Source organism: Mastacembelus armatus, chromosome 13, assembly GCF_900324485.2.
Source record: "Mastacembelus armatus chromosome 13, fMasArm1.2, whole genome shotgun sequence".
Classification (NCBI taxonomy): Eukaryota; Metazoa; Chordata; class Actinopteri; order Synbranchiformes; family Mastacembelidae; genus Mastacembelus; species Mastacembelus armatus.
This window is the reverse complement of record NC_046645.1, coordinates 22,612,586-22,629,047: the sequence shown is the minus strand read 5'-3', so window position 1 is coordinate 22,629,047 and position 16,462 is coordinate 22,612,586. Positions and strand designations below refer to the sequence as shown.

General features: G+C 43.8%; 2 protein-coding genes across 2 annotated transcripts; one reads left to right on the top strand and one right to left on the bottom strand.

The window, feature by feature from the left end:
* The first annotated feature begins 1,982 nt into the window (after positions 1-1,982).
* spred3 (sprouty related EVH1 domain containing 3) lies at positions 1,983-3,745 on the top strand. Its single transcript, XM_026297378.1, has 2 exons — positions 1,983-2,355; positions 2,741-3,745. Exons 1-2 carry the CDS (start codon positions 2,176-2,178, stop codon positions 3,740-3,742), a joined length of 1,182 nt encoding a protein of 393 aa, XP_026153163.1. The 5' UTR covers positions 1,983-2,175; the 3' UTR covers positions 3,743-3,745.
* A 3,134-nt stretch (positions 3,746-6,879) lies between these two features.
* Positions 6,880-16,168, bottom strand: dhx34 (DEAH (Asp-Glu-Ala-His) box polypeptide 34). The gene is made up of 16 exons (XM_026299232.1): positions 15,201-16,168; positions 14,711-15,022; positions 14,222-14,476; positions 14,020-14,122; positions 13,668-13,885; positions 13,411-13,585; positions 13,007-13,200; positions 12,815-12,916; positions 12,464-12,727; positions 12,017-12,190; positions 11,759-11,864; positions 9,376-9,482; positions 8,697-8,963; positions 7,899-8,084; positions 7,316-7,460; positions 6,880-7,110 (listed from the first exon to the last, which is right to left on the bottom strand). The coding sequence occupies exons 1-16, from the start codon at positions 15,903-15,905 to the stop codon at positions 6,968-6,970; spliced, it is 3,456 nt and encodes a 1,151-aa protein (XP_026155017.1). The 5' UTR covers positions 15,906-16,168; the 3' UTR covers positions 6,880-6,967.
* Positions 16,169-16,462: the final 294 nt, after the last annotated feature.

Here is a 16,462-nt window from a genome sequence, read left to right as displayed (position 1 = left end):
CTCACCCCTCCTCTCCTCCTTCCCTTTTCTAATCGGCCCCCTCCCCCAATCTCTCGTTTCCTCTCCATCCTCTCACCCACTCGTTCCTTTTTCCTTCCCTTTTTCACACGCGATTGCATTGTATTTAGGCCTGATAGATTTTCCGGCAAAATATACAGCGCACAGTGCGGTGTCGAAGCCAGTACTGCGCGATCCCATTCATAAAAAATATAATATCGGGGTGTGTTAATGAGTGCGTGCAGCAGGGGCGGAATGGAGAAAATGAGCGTCTGGGAAAAATTGCAACAATTAAAATTCAGTGTGATTTGAAAATGACAAAAAGATGCGGCTCTGGATGCGTTACATGGATGCAGTCAGCCGACTGGCGAGGGCAGAGCTTATTTCTGCAAGAATGCCGGGGCCTCGGATGGCGAATGGGTGCGTTCATTGATACATCTATCTGGGAAACACTCATTCTTTCTCCCTCCTCCCATTTGACCATCTATCTCCTCCTCAACGCCGGACAGCACCGGCTTTCTTTTTTCCCATTTGGCCCCTAGTTTCTTTAATATCAACGCATACACGCTGGTTCCCGTTTTATTCCCACATACAGTCAGAAATGTTTATTTGATGCTTAACCCAGACCGGTCCAAAAATTTGTTGTTTTCCAAATTTCTTACCGTCATGACGTGCTAGGAAAAATCTGACTGACGTAAAGCACGGATTATTAAAACAGTCATATTACTGCGTGATATTTAAGATGTCATGTTGCAACCAGTAGCTACTCATGTAGTCCAAGCTGTCATTCCTGTCTTCACTGTATGAACCTCATCACATCTTAGTTCAACAAAGCTGAAGACGGTCTGATCCACCGTGGGGGAGATAGTCCCACAGCCCCCCTGGAAAAAATAGGGCCGCTCTTTAACAAGTGTTGGGGGCAATTAGTAAAGCTCATCTTTACAGTGTTCTATTTTATATAACACTGCATCTTACAGGCCAAAGAATAAACCTCACCCTTCAGTGCTCCTTTAGGGTGGTAAAACGCAAAAATCCCGCTGCATATTAGGTTCGTGGCCCTCAGTCCAGCGGCAGGGGCCAGCACTGAGCCCACCGCACTGCGTGGCGCACCAGCTGGAGGCGAAGAAGACCCTGCACTCCAAATCAAACTCATACAGATGCACAAGTCTCAGTTTGTGCTTCATTCTCTATGTTGTCAAACAACTGGTTGCCATTGCTAATGTCACGTCTGGTCCCACGCAAACCCCACAGCCATTCCCGGTCCACGCAGAGCTTCCCCAGATCACATGCGGATGTTTGCACTGACAAGTGTTTTGCGTTTATCTCTTATGGAAGTTGATCAAGGGCTCTGTTTTCAGCTGCATGCATGTATCAGTCCGTGCATGTCTGTGTGCGTCAGTGTAGCTTACTGTTGTTGTTTAATCAGCCCTGGCCTCCCCACAGTGTGCGTGTTCGTGCAGTGGTGATGACACGTGATGACTCCAGTGGCGGTTGGGTGCCCCTTGGTGGTGGCGGCCTCAGCCACGTGGTCATATGTAAGGGGCGGAGTCACGACGGCAGAGGGCGGAGAGAATACATCATACGTGGAGAACGGCTACGAGACCGAGCAGTGAGTGTGTGCGTGTGTGTTATGGCTGTCTTTGGTGCCACCACAGACTAGGTTAATGCTATGTGGGGGCATGATTTTAGGAAGAGATGTATATTGGTTGGTAAACTAACTTTTTCTGCTACTGGTACTGATATTGCTGTCTACAGCCGGTGTTGGAGTGTGCAGTGCAAAGGGGGTTAGTGTACAACAAGGTGAATCCCATCTTCCATCACTGGCGAGTAGAGGATCGAAAGTTTGGCCTTACTTTCCAGACACCTGCTGATGCCATCTCCTTTGAGAAAGGGCTGCAGACTGTCATAGACAAGCTTGACAGAGGTAGAGATACTGACCTGATGTCATTAGTTATAGAAACTTTAGAAGATAATCAGGGATGTCTGAAACCTCTCCTTTCATGTTATCAAGGCTCCGATTCACCCTCATCCTCCACCCCAGAAGAGGCCGACACTGAGGATGATGGACAAGCTGTGAGTATGGGAGCAGCATGTCTCTTAAGTATTTATTCTCTGAAAAGGGCTTGTTTACATTGCAGCTGGTGCCCAGTGCAGGTATTGGTGTTTTTGACTTGAGGGATGACATGCAGACTTTGCCAGTCCCATACAGGAAGTGAGTCCTCATCCAACAGCAGAAAGGAGATGCTTCCCAAACCCATCACCATAGTGACGAGCGAGTCGTCGTCTACCTGCTTCGTGCGTTCAGAAGAGTTCAGTTTTGGATCCAGCCATGCTGTCACCACACAGACACCTGCTCAGGTAGCACAGCAGCTTCTGCACCAGACCTATCACTGGTACTTCACTGTCACAAGATGCTGCAAGGAACTGAGAGATGTTGATTTCATTTTCAGCTGATTTTTCTCATGTGTTCCTGTCACATTTCTGTGTTCTTGAAAGTTTCTTGGACCTGTTACGTGGCTCACAGCAAAATTAGCTGTGTTTTAAATTCATTATCAGTCATTAGAACAATGCAGAAACACAGCAAAACAAAGTGCGAACATCACAAGAAAACACAGAAGGAAATCTTATCAGTTTTGAGGTTTTGGATCATTTGTGCATCTATCGGAGATGAAAACCTTCTGTAATCCCTGCCACAGTACACAGTGTTCCTGCCTCACTTTGTAATCCTATACCCTGTCCACAGATCCACACCAGGCCAGGACAGCACCAGCTCTCACAAATGACGGCTATCTTGAATCCCCCAGCACCCCCACCACCGCCGCCTGCTCCACCTACTCCTCCTGTGGGTCCCCCAGCCTCAACTCCTCTGTCCCCACTTTCACCAACCATTTCTCTGCTGGAGGAAGGCGACCTGCATAGTGTGGATCCTTGCAAAGACCTGTGGGGTTCTCGAGGCTATGAGGACTACCGACGGGCAGGGGCAACCAGGACTATGGTTGGGGGGCTGACCGGGGGTGTGGTTGTCGGTGGTGGAGGGAGTCTACAGGACAAGTCTGAGCTGTGTGTGGTTCGCTTCGAGAAGGAGCTGACAGGAGTGGGGACAGCAGGCTGTGATGTGACCGTGAGCCTGGACAGTAAAGCTTCGCAGCGTCTGTCCTCATCATCGCCCACCTGTATGTCCATGCCCAATGCTGTGTCAGGTGTGTCCTCAGGTGCTGGCTCACCCCAGGAGACAGGCAAAGGCTCGCCCTCTCCCTGCTGCATCCACACCTCACTGGCCACACCCCGGTCACGGACTCGTAAGAGAGGAGGGGCCAGCAGCAGTGGAGACCCGGGGGTAATCTCCCCCGATGATGACAGCCCATGTCCTCAGGCTTCGTCGTCGTGCTCGTCTCGCTGTGTGTACTGCCGCTCTGTTTTCAGCGCTTCAGAGAACGGGCGGGGCCGCTGCAGAGATGCCCCAGACCCAGCCCTGCACTGCCTACGCCAGTGGACCTGTGTGTGGTGCGCAGAGAGTCTGCTCTATCACTGCATGTCAGACTCTGAGGGAGAGTTCTGGGAGCCTTGTTCGTGTGATGACTCGATGGGGGGCCACCCACATCCCCTTTGCTGTGCCCGCTGGTTGGCCCTCCTGGCCCTGTCGCTCTTCGTGCCCTGCATGTGCTGCTACCTGCCTTTGCGCGCCTGCCTGCGGTGTGGAGAGAGGTGTGGCTGCTGTGGGGGAAAGCACAAGGCGGTCCGATGAGGCCAGGCAAAGGGGTGGGAGGCGTTCTCTGGACCAAGGGGGTTTGGGTGTGGAGGGGAGAGAGCACCTGTAGAGATGCAGGAGGTGGAGCTCTCAGTACACCCAGACCTCTGATGTGGCCCTCCACAGCCCCACAGCCTTCCACTGCATTCCGCTCTGTGTCTTTTCAACCTGGGGCCTTCCTCACTGGTCCATACCTGCTGAAGGTGCACTGCGCTCAGACCAGGTTCTGTGGGAGTCATCTGGAGCCTTCAAAGTGGGTTTACTGAGGGTTGGCTGACCTAGAGTTAGTAGACGAGACTTTATTGCAGGAAGAGAATGGCAGAGGCAACGATGATGTGTACACTGTTTCAAATGTCTGTTTTTTTTTATTTAGAAAGAAAAACACAAAAACTAAATATGTTTATATATATGATTGTTATAATTTTAATTGGTATATTTTATTAAATGTAAAACATGAAAGATTCCCCTAATGGCACACACGATCATATATTCACAAACATGAGATGTTGGGGGAACTTATTCGTTTCATGTCAGCCTGTTTATCAGTCAGATGAACAGATGTCACCCTTTACCTCTAATTTTACCTCAGATGTTCCTTAAACCTTGGTTAAAAAATGAAAATGAGGAAGAGGAGTAAAGTTTGGACAAGTATGATCATCTGAGACCACTAGTGTTGTTGTATAAGTTGTAGACCACAGTGGAAATGCACAGGGACAATTATTAAGGGAAGTTGCAATGACAACCACAAAGACTTAAAAATCATAATGTGATTCATTATGGTCCTTTGTAACCAAACACAAGGTTATTTTTGTTTCCTGAAAAAGAAAAAAAATCAAGAATGTGTGTTGAACATTAAACACCTTTTTTCATCTTTCCATGTATTTTCAATATTAATCATAGAAAACATCACATCCCACCACTGTACTTGTTGAATCAGTCAAGGTGCTTATAACTGAGGCCTCTGAGTGAGTCTATTCTACCTACAGTCCCCAAAGAAAAACAACACAGGACCCCATGCTTATCAATCTGTAGATGTGTCTCGGCCTTGGAAATGGATGCCACCAAAAAATTAAGTGCAATGAAAAATTTATTGAAAGAGTATTTTTGTACCAGTCAGTCACATTAGGGGAAAATAAGCAGAAATGGTGTTGGAACTGAATACTGTAATGTATTACTGTGTTTGATATGAAGCAGAAAAGATAAAAAGGAACACTCGTCTTTGAGCAGCAGCACATAGCTCACAGGTGTGACATTTAAATGTGCGCGCTATTGCCTGTTGACCCTGTGATAAGAAAAGAGATGCGTTAACTTGAAAAAGATGAATGGAGGTAGGTCTTTGTTTGGGCACAGTGGCAGATGTGTTTGCTCAATGTTGCTTTAAGTATGAAGTCAGAAAAGCTGCTATTTTAAGTCCTGCCCTAACCCTATTCAGTCGTTCCCACTGCTTCTTAGCAATCAATGAGGTGGTATGGCAGAGTCAGAAACAATCTTTCAAGTTCTTATCCTACCCAAGGTGCTGAGGATTCTAAGTATTGTGTCAAGAAGGTTTTTGTAAGTTTACAGCTGGGCTTAAAGATAAATTCTCTCCAGGACATTGTAAAAATGCATTTGGTGATGTACCTTCCATTCTGGTGTCTGGTTTGCAGATTGGTGATATATTTTTCTACTTAAAGAGATGAAACTGGCCAAGGGTAGATTTAAAGGTTTTCTCTGAGTTCTTCAAAGATTTTCTGAAATGAAATCATAACGCAAGGTAGATGCTAGGTGGGAACACTTCAAAATAAAAGTTGTTACAAAATGACTCATGAAATGCATGCAGCATCACACAGTGATGGTATCTTCAATGCTTAAGAGAATCTATGGGGCATTCTCCTTTAAAATGACAGAAAGGACTACATAGAGTATGCTTTGTAATAGGATAGCAGTGCTGAATTATGGCAGAATGAACCTTTCAGAAGCTTCATCAAATTATTTATATTTTAGGTTTAGCCAAGAACTTTTATCCAAAGTGACTTAAAGTGAGTGAACAGGCAGTGGGGTTCAGAGTTAAGACACATGACTGCTGATGAACATAACCCTTGACCACTAGGCCAGCCTAAGCCAACAATGTTGGACTATTTAGAATTAAAAAAAAAAAAAAAGATCCTGCCACAAAGGCAGGAAACACAAACTCAGTCTATCAGTAGACTGACACTCGCTGATCTTAAATCAACAATCAACACCAACTCTCCTATACACTATACTCACACACACACACACACAATCCCCACAGAACTGCACACACAGATACACACTCACGTTCACTCGATGGTGCAGATATACAGAACTAGTAAAGCCATTGCACAGTTTGCTACTTCTGGTTCAGAAATGGTGTTCAAGTACAGTACTGACAGTCATGCGACCACAATTGCAGGCCCCATTCTTAATATCATCTTAATAAATGTGCCTTTTGATTTGAGTAATCAATAATTTATGATTTCTATGTAACTCTGTATTAAGTATTATTTACTTTTTTGGTTATTGGTTTCTGCCAATTTGCATATTTTCAAATGTACGTATTTATTAGTTTCAAAGTAATTGAGATATTACCTGTTTATTTATTTATTGAGATATTTATTCTGATTCTTTATTTTTTTGAGACAGGTTTTTATCTTCCGTGCTGTCTTACTTCTGACTTTGTGCCAATGTGCTGCTTTGAGGTGTTACATATCGTGGGTTTGTATCATTATTAAACCCTCACTCTATATTTTAAATCAGTGTCTTCTTCTCTCTCATGTGTATATACCATTAACCTACTGCTTTCTTCCCATATGGTATTTATTGTTTTATTATAAAATGATTTCATATATCTCTGCAAAGAACTGAAGAAATGTTCAACTTCCAATTATGTTCTTTTTTATACAAACATTTAGGTTATATCTGATCTCTGAAAGGCTCCATAATATGGTTACATTTTAGAAAAACTATTTTAGGAGAGTAGTACCAACATTTATATCTCCTATCCATACAAAGGTTGTGTTTGATGTGTGTCCAAATAAAGCAAATGTAACCCAGTGGCGATAAGAGAGAAGAAATAGCATTGCAATTTCAAGTTCCTCAAGTAGTCAGGGGAAAAAGAACAATGACACAAAAAATACATAAAACACTTTATTCCATAACCTCAAGACTGACATATGAGATAAGAGTTGTGGTTAGTTGCATTCCTTTAGGTGTTGTAGCCAGTTACTTGGCAGAATACATGTGCTGCCTTTTATGCTTGAGGATCTCAGTGGAGGTGAGGGTTAGGTCCTCATTGCAGACATCACAGTGATAAACTCTGGTAAGACTGGACACAGAGGAGGAGCCTGCCTTCCCCTCTTTTGTCTCTGAAAACCACAACACACACCCACAATCATTGTTGAATTATTCATCTCTTTTAAAATGGGTGAGTATCTAATGAGCTGCTGAGTGTATTAGCTGCTGTATGTATTAGTCTAATACTCAAAGATACCTAAAAACAAAACAAGCAAACAAACACGCACAAAAGAAAACAACAACAAAAAAAAAAAAAAAACATGAAACATTCCTGACCTTCTTCCAGCTGCTGCTGTTCTCCTGCTGGCCTGCAGGAGACCTCGTGCTGCATGCGTTCCAGTGGAGTCAGCGGCATGTAGAGGTCACAGTTAGGACAGCTCCAGAAAGTGCGCAGACACTCGCTGTACAGGTCCCTTGAGTCCTGCATATCATGGAGTAGAAAGGATCCATTACACTCTATGTTTTATTAGGTGTGATGATCAGTTTTGGTTTGGTATATTTAACGAAGCAAAGTGAAGGATTTAATTATAAAATAATATATACTAATTTATGGGGTAAATGGTTATCTGAATAAGACACAGAATCCATAAACTGATCAGATGACAAACTTCATTAATCCCAGTCTTGTTTAAAGACAGATATCCTAGTAGGAAGTCACCCACTTTATTACATTATTTTCTATTCAACTCATCTTCTCATACCTAGCAGCTTTTGGAGCAGCTAGATTCACCTGTTGAGATAATAAATAGTTCCAAGCCCTAACCTAAGTTAAATACAGGCTATTCAATTTTCTAACAGTTCAAACATTCATTTTCCATCTTTAGAGTATTTTTCTTTTCACAGGTACAGACAGACTCACAGCCAGACAGTTGTAGGTGAAGAAGCTGGTGACACGCAGGCCTCCTTTAATAGGGTCCGGCTTGGCCTCGGCTCCTGGAAACAGCGGGTTCAGATCTGGAGCTTTGGTGTGAGACAGCTCAGACTGAGGGCCAATGTACAGGTTCTGGGTCTGGAAAGCTGTGAGTCTCTGCAGGCTGTAAGTCACCTGGGAGGGAAAGGAAGAAATACACAGAAAGTCCAGAATGAGTATAAATAATGAGGCATTACAAAGATAAATGAACATCAAAGCCATTGAAAATACTTGGAAAGCAGAAATGAACAGAAATTCAGACACAGCTCACAGCAAACAATATATATTCAACATTTTAGACTTTATTGACCTTTACCTTTCTTTTGTAATCCAGTCTTTTTATTTTCAATATTTTAGAAACAGAAGGAAATAGGAAACAATTATAACAATATGCAGTTTTGTTCTCTGTCTTTCATTGTTTTTCTGTAGTTAATTTCTTATCCACTGAAGCTGCTTCTCTTGTTTAGGGTTATTGACGTTATTTGTTTCAGATGTTTATTTGCTTTATTTATTCTCTGGTTTTATAGTCTTAAAAACCCACAATCATTTGTTAAATCTCACCTGCAACAAATGACCAATAGTAACTCCTTTGTTGTTTTTTTTTTGTATTTTGTCATTCCACTTCTATGTGCACAGAAGGTTAAAAAACTGTTAAAAATAATTTTAAATTATTTAACAGTGTTATTATTTAGTTGAAAAGTAGGTGTGTGAGCTACTATTGTTTTTGGGATGCACCATCATTTGTACCTCACTGTAGAGTAGAAAGCGGACAAGGCCATCCATCAGCTTCTCTGTGACTCTGTGGGACATGCCCTGGCCTGCTGGTCCTCCCACCCTGCTCTGCCCCAGCTGGGCCAGCAAGAGACGCTCCCACTCAGCCCTGAGGGTTAGAGCTGTGGACAGAACCTTCAGTGCCTCCTCTGGCTCCCTGAGCTCCAGCTCCAGCCAGCCGTCCACTACCAGACGTGTACAGTCAGCGTTAGTGTCCACAGAGTTTGCTACCAGCAGCAGAGCCTGGTGAGCAAATGGAGACACACAGAGGATTAATATTACTGCATCATGTGTTTGCCACAAGACACATTTTCACATTATTTAGAACTACTGGTGAAAAGTGTACAATAAATAAGTAAATAAAATAATCACAGAAATCATTTCAAAAAGCGAGCAGTATTGCGGTGTTTAAAGGGGCTGCTGTATTTTTTGGTTTGGTGAATAACAATATCTGCAAACTGTTTTAATAATACTACAATACTGGCAACACTGTATTGTTAATGGATCACAAGGGAATGTTTCTTTATTGATTATTAGTATCTTCAATAATCACATCAACCCATAAACTGGGTCATATGGGTTGACCATCACTTTAACATCAGCCTTGACCAAACATTTCTGATGAGAGCAGGGACATCCCACATCTGGTACTAACTTGCAGCGCTGGAACCCGCATGCAGTTGGACAAATAAGGTCTGTTGGTTTCCAACAGTGTGACGAAGGCGAGCAGCTGGTGTCTGTTGCTGTCCTTCCTATCAGGCCCTGCAGGCAGATAGCAGGAACAAGGCGAAAGAGACAAATCAGATATGGCAGACTGGGGAAACTGGCCTGAATTTTAGGGAACGAAATCACAAATAAATAAGGTCAGTGCAAAAGATCTGGTTTTCTCTGGATTTCTAGAAAGACATGTTTTGCTTAGTGGCTAACTGATAATTAAGGTAATATTTCCAACCTACCATTTATTTCTAAAATCCTTGAAAAAGCTGTTGCTAAGCAGCTATCAGACCACTTACACAGGAATTAACTGTTTGAAGATTTTCAATCAGGATTTAGAGCACATCATAGTACAGAAACAGCACTGTTAAAAGTCACCAACGATCTTCTCTTAGCCTCAGTTAATGGACTTGTTTCTATACTTGTCCTCCTAGACCTTAGCGCTGCATTCAACACTATTGACCACAACATCTTATTACAGAGACTGGAGCATGTGACTGGTATCAGAGGAACAGCGTTAAAATGGTTCCAATCCTATTTATCGGACAGATTTCAGTTCGTTCATGTCCAAGATGAACCTTCCACACAAACAAAAGTTAGTTATGGAGTTCCACAAGGCTCTGTGCTAGGACCAATTCTGTTCACCTCGTACATGCTTCCTTTAGGCAATGTTATTAGGAAGCATTCTATTAATTACCACTGCTATGCAGATGACACTCAGCTGTATCTATCTGTGAAACCTGTTAACACAAACCAGTTAACCAGATTTCAAGCGTGTCTAATGGACATGGATGACCAGGAACTTTCTACTTTTAAATTCAGAGAAAACAGAAGTTATTGTATTTGGGCCTAAAAACCTCAGAAATAGCTTTTCTAAAATTACTTTACTTTATTACTTTAGATGGCATAGCCCTGGCCTCCAGCACTACTGTGAAAAACCTTGGAGTTATTTTTGACCAGGACATGTACTTTAACTTACACGTAAAACAAATCTCTAGAACTGCCTTCTTGCCAAAATTAGGAACATCCTCTCTCAAAATGATGCAGAAAACTAGACCATGCATTTGTTACCTCAAGGCTAGATTTGTGTAACTCATTACTATCTGGATGTCCCAGTATCTCCATAAAAAGCCTCCAATTAATCCAGAATGCTGCAGCCAGAGTCCTGACAGGAACTAGCAAGAAAGATCATATTTCTCCTATATTAGCTTCTCTTTATTGGCTCCCTGTAAAATACAGAATAGAATTTAAAATTCTTCTTCTCACATACAAAGACCTCATAGTACCATAGTATCCCAATAGACCACTTCGCTCTCAGAGTGCAGGTGTACTTGTGGTTCCCAGAGTTTCCAAAAGCAGAATGGGAGGCAGAGCCTTTAGCTATCAAGCTCCTCTCCTGTGGAACCAGCTCCCAGTCTGGGTTCAGGAGGCAGACACTCTCTGTACTTTTAAGCCTAGACCTTCCTTTTTGACAAGCGTATAGTTAGGGCTGGCTTCAGGTAACCCTGAACCATCCCTTAGTTATGCTGCTATGGGTCTAGACTGCCCAAGGACCATCAGTGCACTGAGCTCCCCTACCCTAACCCTCCCCTCCCCTCCCCTCTCTTCCTCTCCTCCCCCCTCACATGTATATTCCACCATTGAATGTCACTAACCTTGTGCTCTCTCTCTCCCCTAGTTTGTGCTCTCTCCCTCTCTCTCCCTCTCTCTCTGTACCTTCTGCAGGTGTCCCTGGTCCTGGTCCTGTATATCGCTGATGTGCAGTTACTGGTCCCACCAACCTGCAGTGTCTATTTGTTGTTTATTGTTGCTGTTCTTTTCTCTCTCCTCTATCCACTCACCCCAACTGGTCGAGGCAGATGGCCGCCCAAACTGAGCCTGGTTCTGCTGGAGGTTTTTTCTTCCGTTAAAGGGAGTTTTTCCTCTCCACTGTCACCAAGTGCTGCTCATAAGGGATTTGTTGGGTTTTCTTTGTTTTTGTAAAGTGCCTTGAGATGATTTGTACTGTGATTTGGCGCTATACAAATAAACTGAATTTAACTAAATTGAAATTTAAAGTTATTTTATTTGGTTGCCCACGTTTCTCTCCCACTGTAATTTGAAAATGTATTTCATTTTTATGAACAGCATAACAGCAGTTCTGCTTATTGCATGTTGCTCAGTCTGTTGTTACTGCAGTCCATTTTCTTTTTCTTCTCTCAAATTAAAGTGAAACAGATGCTACAATTCATCTTGATAAGGAGCCCATTTTAATGTAATTCATTCCTAAATTATATTTAAAAACTGAAAGTGTGAAACTTTTTAGAGGTTTTTCAGAGTTTTACCCATTTCTCTGTTGTCATCTTCAGGCACATGTAACACCTCCGGGTCACTGGCAAACACACTGGTGGGATGGATCACCACTCCCTGCTTATTCTTTGTGTGAAACACCTACACCATGTAAAAAGTGGAAGAACATGAACCATTTTTATCCTGCATCATTATTTCAGTTACCTAAACAACTGTTTTAGTGACTTGAGATTTTCATCTTTATAGTAATGTATAAACACTGGAAAGGGTGTGGATGGAACAGGAAGCCTCACCTGCTCGGAGTCCTTGCGGGTAGAGTTGTGCTCATCGGGCAGGGCCAACTGAGGGTAGAGGCCCCGGCAAAGCAGCAGCTTAAGCAAAGCCTGCTGACTGGAGGACAAGTTGTGACTGCCGCTGACCGCCTCCTGCAGCTCTGAAACGTTGTGACGCAACTTAAACTTCACCTCCTGTGTTTGAACAGGAACACAGACAGATCACTAAGGTGTAGATGCTTCCAACATACACAAAGACACAGACACAGTCAGGTCAAATCAAGCATCAACTCTACTCGGTGAATCCAAAAACTATAATAACTGAGTAGATGCACTTGTGCAAACAGCATTTGTGGCTCTAGCAGTTACTGCAGTTTTAATAATATGCAGAGCTTAAATATAGTCATTTATTTGTGAGTAAGATGAGGTTTAGGGCTGCTCTTTGGAAATTTTCTTCCATGAGTTCACCTGGATGTCCGTGTTCTGTCCTGATTCCTCTTTGTGATTCTTGCCTTTGCCTGCTCCCTCTGCATCTGATCCTGAGGAAAAGTCTCCATCCTGGTCCTCGTTCAGCCTCAGTACTTTACGCCTGGTGCCTTCCTGCTGCTCATGATCTCTCTTCAGCTGATGCAGCTTCCTCCTCTCTGTTAGCCTCTCCCTGCGTTGCCTGCGGTCACCAGCAGAGGAAGAACTGTCCTTTGACTCCAGCAGGCCGTGGCCCCTCAGCAAGTCCTGTTGCCCAGAGAGGACGCTCATATTGAGAAAAACATTCACTCAGAAAACTTTTCATTTGTGTGAACTATTGTGTCAATAGATTACCTTAAACTGTCTGCGTAGGTTGACCATTTCATACAGTCGTTGTTCCTCTAAACCTCTCCTCCTGCACCATTTCCGAGAGCCACCCCCCCTCTCTCCCTTCACCTGTTGAACTCAAATAGGAACCATGTTATGTACAACGAAGACCTTCATATAGCCCACCTTGCCATGGTCATATAGTGTTTCTTTACTGACCTCCACCCAGGCGTTGAAAGTGTTGAGCAGGGTGAAAGCGTCACCCTGGTTGCTGTGCAGGGGCTGGCGTGCAGTAGCACAGTCTGGGTTCTGTTGCGAGCTGCGCAGGAAAGGTGACTGGACGCTGAGAGCTGCTGCTACTGTCAGTACTGGCTCCACAAGGTTAAACAAAGAGCCCAGGACCAGCATCTTCCCTGAGTGAACACAAATATAACTACTCAAAGCTTCTACTGTAAGCAGAGCACTTAAGTGAAAGAGACCAAGCCTTAAATGATCTTATTTCAACTTCTGTATCATATTTCTTCTGTATTTTAACTGTGTTGTGTTCTGTTGTCAGCTTCATAAAAAGCAGAGAAGAAATGAAAAAATAAACTTTGATATGGTTTTGGTGTAGGCAATCTTACCTATGACAACATCCACAGGCAGTTGTGCCAACAAACTCCCAATAGAGGTCAGTTCACCACTACTGTCTAGAGCCCCCTGCTCTTTCAGATAAGTGACTGCAGTTTGAATACTAGCTGCTGGAGGTGGATCAATGAAGACAAAAGAAAGTGGATCACCAAGACACATGCTCTTCATCTGCAGGATTAAAACAACATGACAGTTAACAATTTAGTGAGGGAACTGAAGAATTAAAAAGAAGAACTGATATCCTAGAGACCTGTAGAATGAGGGAGTCCAGAGCCACTCTGTGGATTTCAGGCACAGGGTAAGGTGCGAAGGCATCGTAGTCAGACTCAGAGTACAGACGATAACACACTCCTGGTCCTGTACGACCAGCTCGACCTTTCCTTTGCTCAGAACTGGCTCGGCTGATCCAGAACTCCTGCAGACGTTGCATCTTGGTCTTAGGATCAAAACTCATTTCCTTTACCTTTCCTAAAAAAGATGAAATAACCAAACTGAATTTCTATTCCTTTGTTCTACTTATGGTTCATATATTATTTGTAGCCTAGTTTATTTACAGTTTAGACAAAAACACTAATAAAACATACATAGTACTAGTTCCATACCTGAATCGACAACAAAGCGCACACCATCTATTGTAACTGAAGTCTCAGCAATATTGGTAGATATGATGCACTTTCTCACCCCAGGAGGAGCAATGTCAAACACCTGGGGAACAACATGATAACAGAATTAGAAATGACAGCTCATAAACAACAAACAGACTCAGTTACAGGTCAATTTTAATCCAAAGAAAGCTGACTGTGCCTTATCCTGCTGGGTCAGTGAGAGGGTGCTGTGCAGCGGCAAGACTATCCAGCGACGTGTGTGTGTGGCATAAATCTGACAGGCCTCCTGGATAGTTGAGATCTCCGCGACACCACTAAGGAAGAGGAGGAGGTCACCACGCTCCTCTGGAGGGTATCGCTGATCTATGCCCTGCAGGATGCGCAGGTATGGCCTGGGATCCAGTTTCTCAGAACGTGAGGACTGCTCCTCGGGTGGAATGGGCTGGTATATCACCTTAGGACAAGAAATAGAAAGTGTTGAATGCAACTTCAAGGGAAATTATTTTGCTATTACATTTATGAACGAATAGATATTTCTTCAGTCCTTTGTGGATGCATCAAAAATCAAACCAAGTTTGGAGCTGAGCTATGGTCTTGACACTTCTGGATTTGTCTTTGAGCGTGCCAGGCTAAATGACCAGAAAACTAATTTAATCTAGTGAGACACGTGCGGTTGTCTTCTGCTCACCTGTATAGGAAACAGCCTGCCTGGTACCTGGAGCACAGGAGCACTACTGAAATAGTCTGAGAAAAGTTTGATGTTGATGGTGGCCGACATGAGGATGAGACGCAGGTCCGGACGGTCAGCCAGCAGAGAACGCAGAACCCCAAGGAGGAAGTCACAGTGGAGATGTCGCTCATGGACCTCGTCCACAATCACCACCTGGTACTGAGCTAGTGTCTTGTCCTGCTGGATCTGCCGGAGCAGTAGCCCCTCAGTCAGGAACAGGAGCTTGGTGGCTGGGGTTCGGGAGGTTTCAAAGCGAATCTGGTACCCCACCTGAAAATTAGGACTGCATTTTGTGAGCTCTAGTGCGATGTTGTTCAAACATATTCTCAGTGCAGTGCTACCCAAAAAAGTATGCATGTTGTTTACATTGGTGATGCTGTACTACACAATGATTGGCATTTTCACTTCACAATTGACTGAAAACCATATTTGGTGGTTTGCGACAAACCTTTGAGCCATATTGATTGAGACTCTCAAAGCTGACCCTCTTTGCGAGGGATATACAGGCAATGCGTCGAGGCTGGGTGCAGGCTATGTAGCTGAAGCCAGCTGAAAGAAGATACTGAGGTACTTGGGTGGATTTCCCACAGCCTGTGTCCCCTGCCACTACCACAACCGGGTGGTTTCGCACCAGACCCACTATTCTGTCCCGGTACTGGAAGATGGGCAGGTTTTTCTGCTCCCTGCGAAGCTTGGCCAGTTTTCCAAAACTCTGTCTCTGGCTGAAGTCCAGGAAGTGCAACAGAGCCAGTCTACAGTCTGAGATCTCCTGAGGGCCTGGACCTGAAGATCTCTCCCTGCTTCTGTGCTCTGCCTTCCCCAGGCGCTCCTCGACATCCCTGGTGCATACAGACACATTAATCCGGTAGCGAGCATCATACTCCTTAGGAAGGCCAAGATCCACCTTTCCAGACTTCTTACTGTCCTTCCCTTCTCCGCTGCCCTCTTTACGGCAGGGTCCTCCTGACCCAGACATGTCCCTCTTTGTCTTAAAACTCTGAAAGCGGTCAAAGAAAGCCCAGAACTCTTTGTGCTCCGGGCCACCCGCTTGGATGTAGTCGTGCTGGCGGAAAAAGACCTCGTCCATCTGGGCTCGGCACCGCGGGCTGTCCCAGTCCCAGCTCCGACTGTCTCTCCTCCTGTCCGAGTCCATATTTTCTTTAAGACGCGTTAGTCGAGTCCAGAACAGCAAAGTAGAGTCAGGGTCACTCAGTTAATATACGAGACTCACATGTTTATGGATTTACTAACACGGAGCTGCGGAATAAACACGTCCCGTCCATTGAACACGGAGTTTGTATTTATGTGTCTGAAACAAAAAGAGCGCAACAGCTGCTGGACAATAACAACATTAATAAATCACGACTATAAGAAAAAACACAGGCTCAACTACTGCGAAGGGGAACAAAAACAGGAGCGGACCGTTTCCGCTGCGATCATTAAATCTTCCGGAAAAGTTTTACGATCTTATGTGTTCCGGGCTGCCCTAAACAAAACAAACAAACAAAAAAAACTTTAAATTTGATTAATATTTTTGTTTATTTTTCTAAATCATACACACATTAAAGAAAAATAAATACAAATTAAACATTAAACGTTACAAACAGTTTTATTCACACACCTTAAATTTTAGAAAAGCAGGAATTTTGTATAAACAAATTTGCAATGGAAGCAAACGGCACACAATGTTTACATTTCAAAGACCTACCA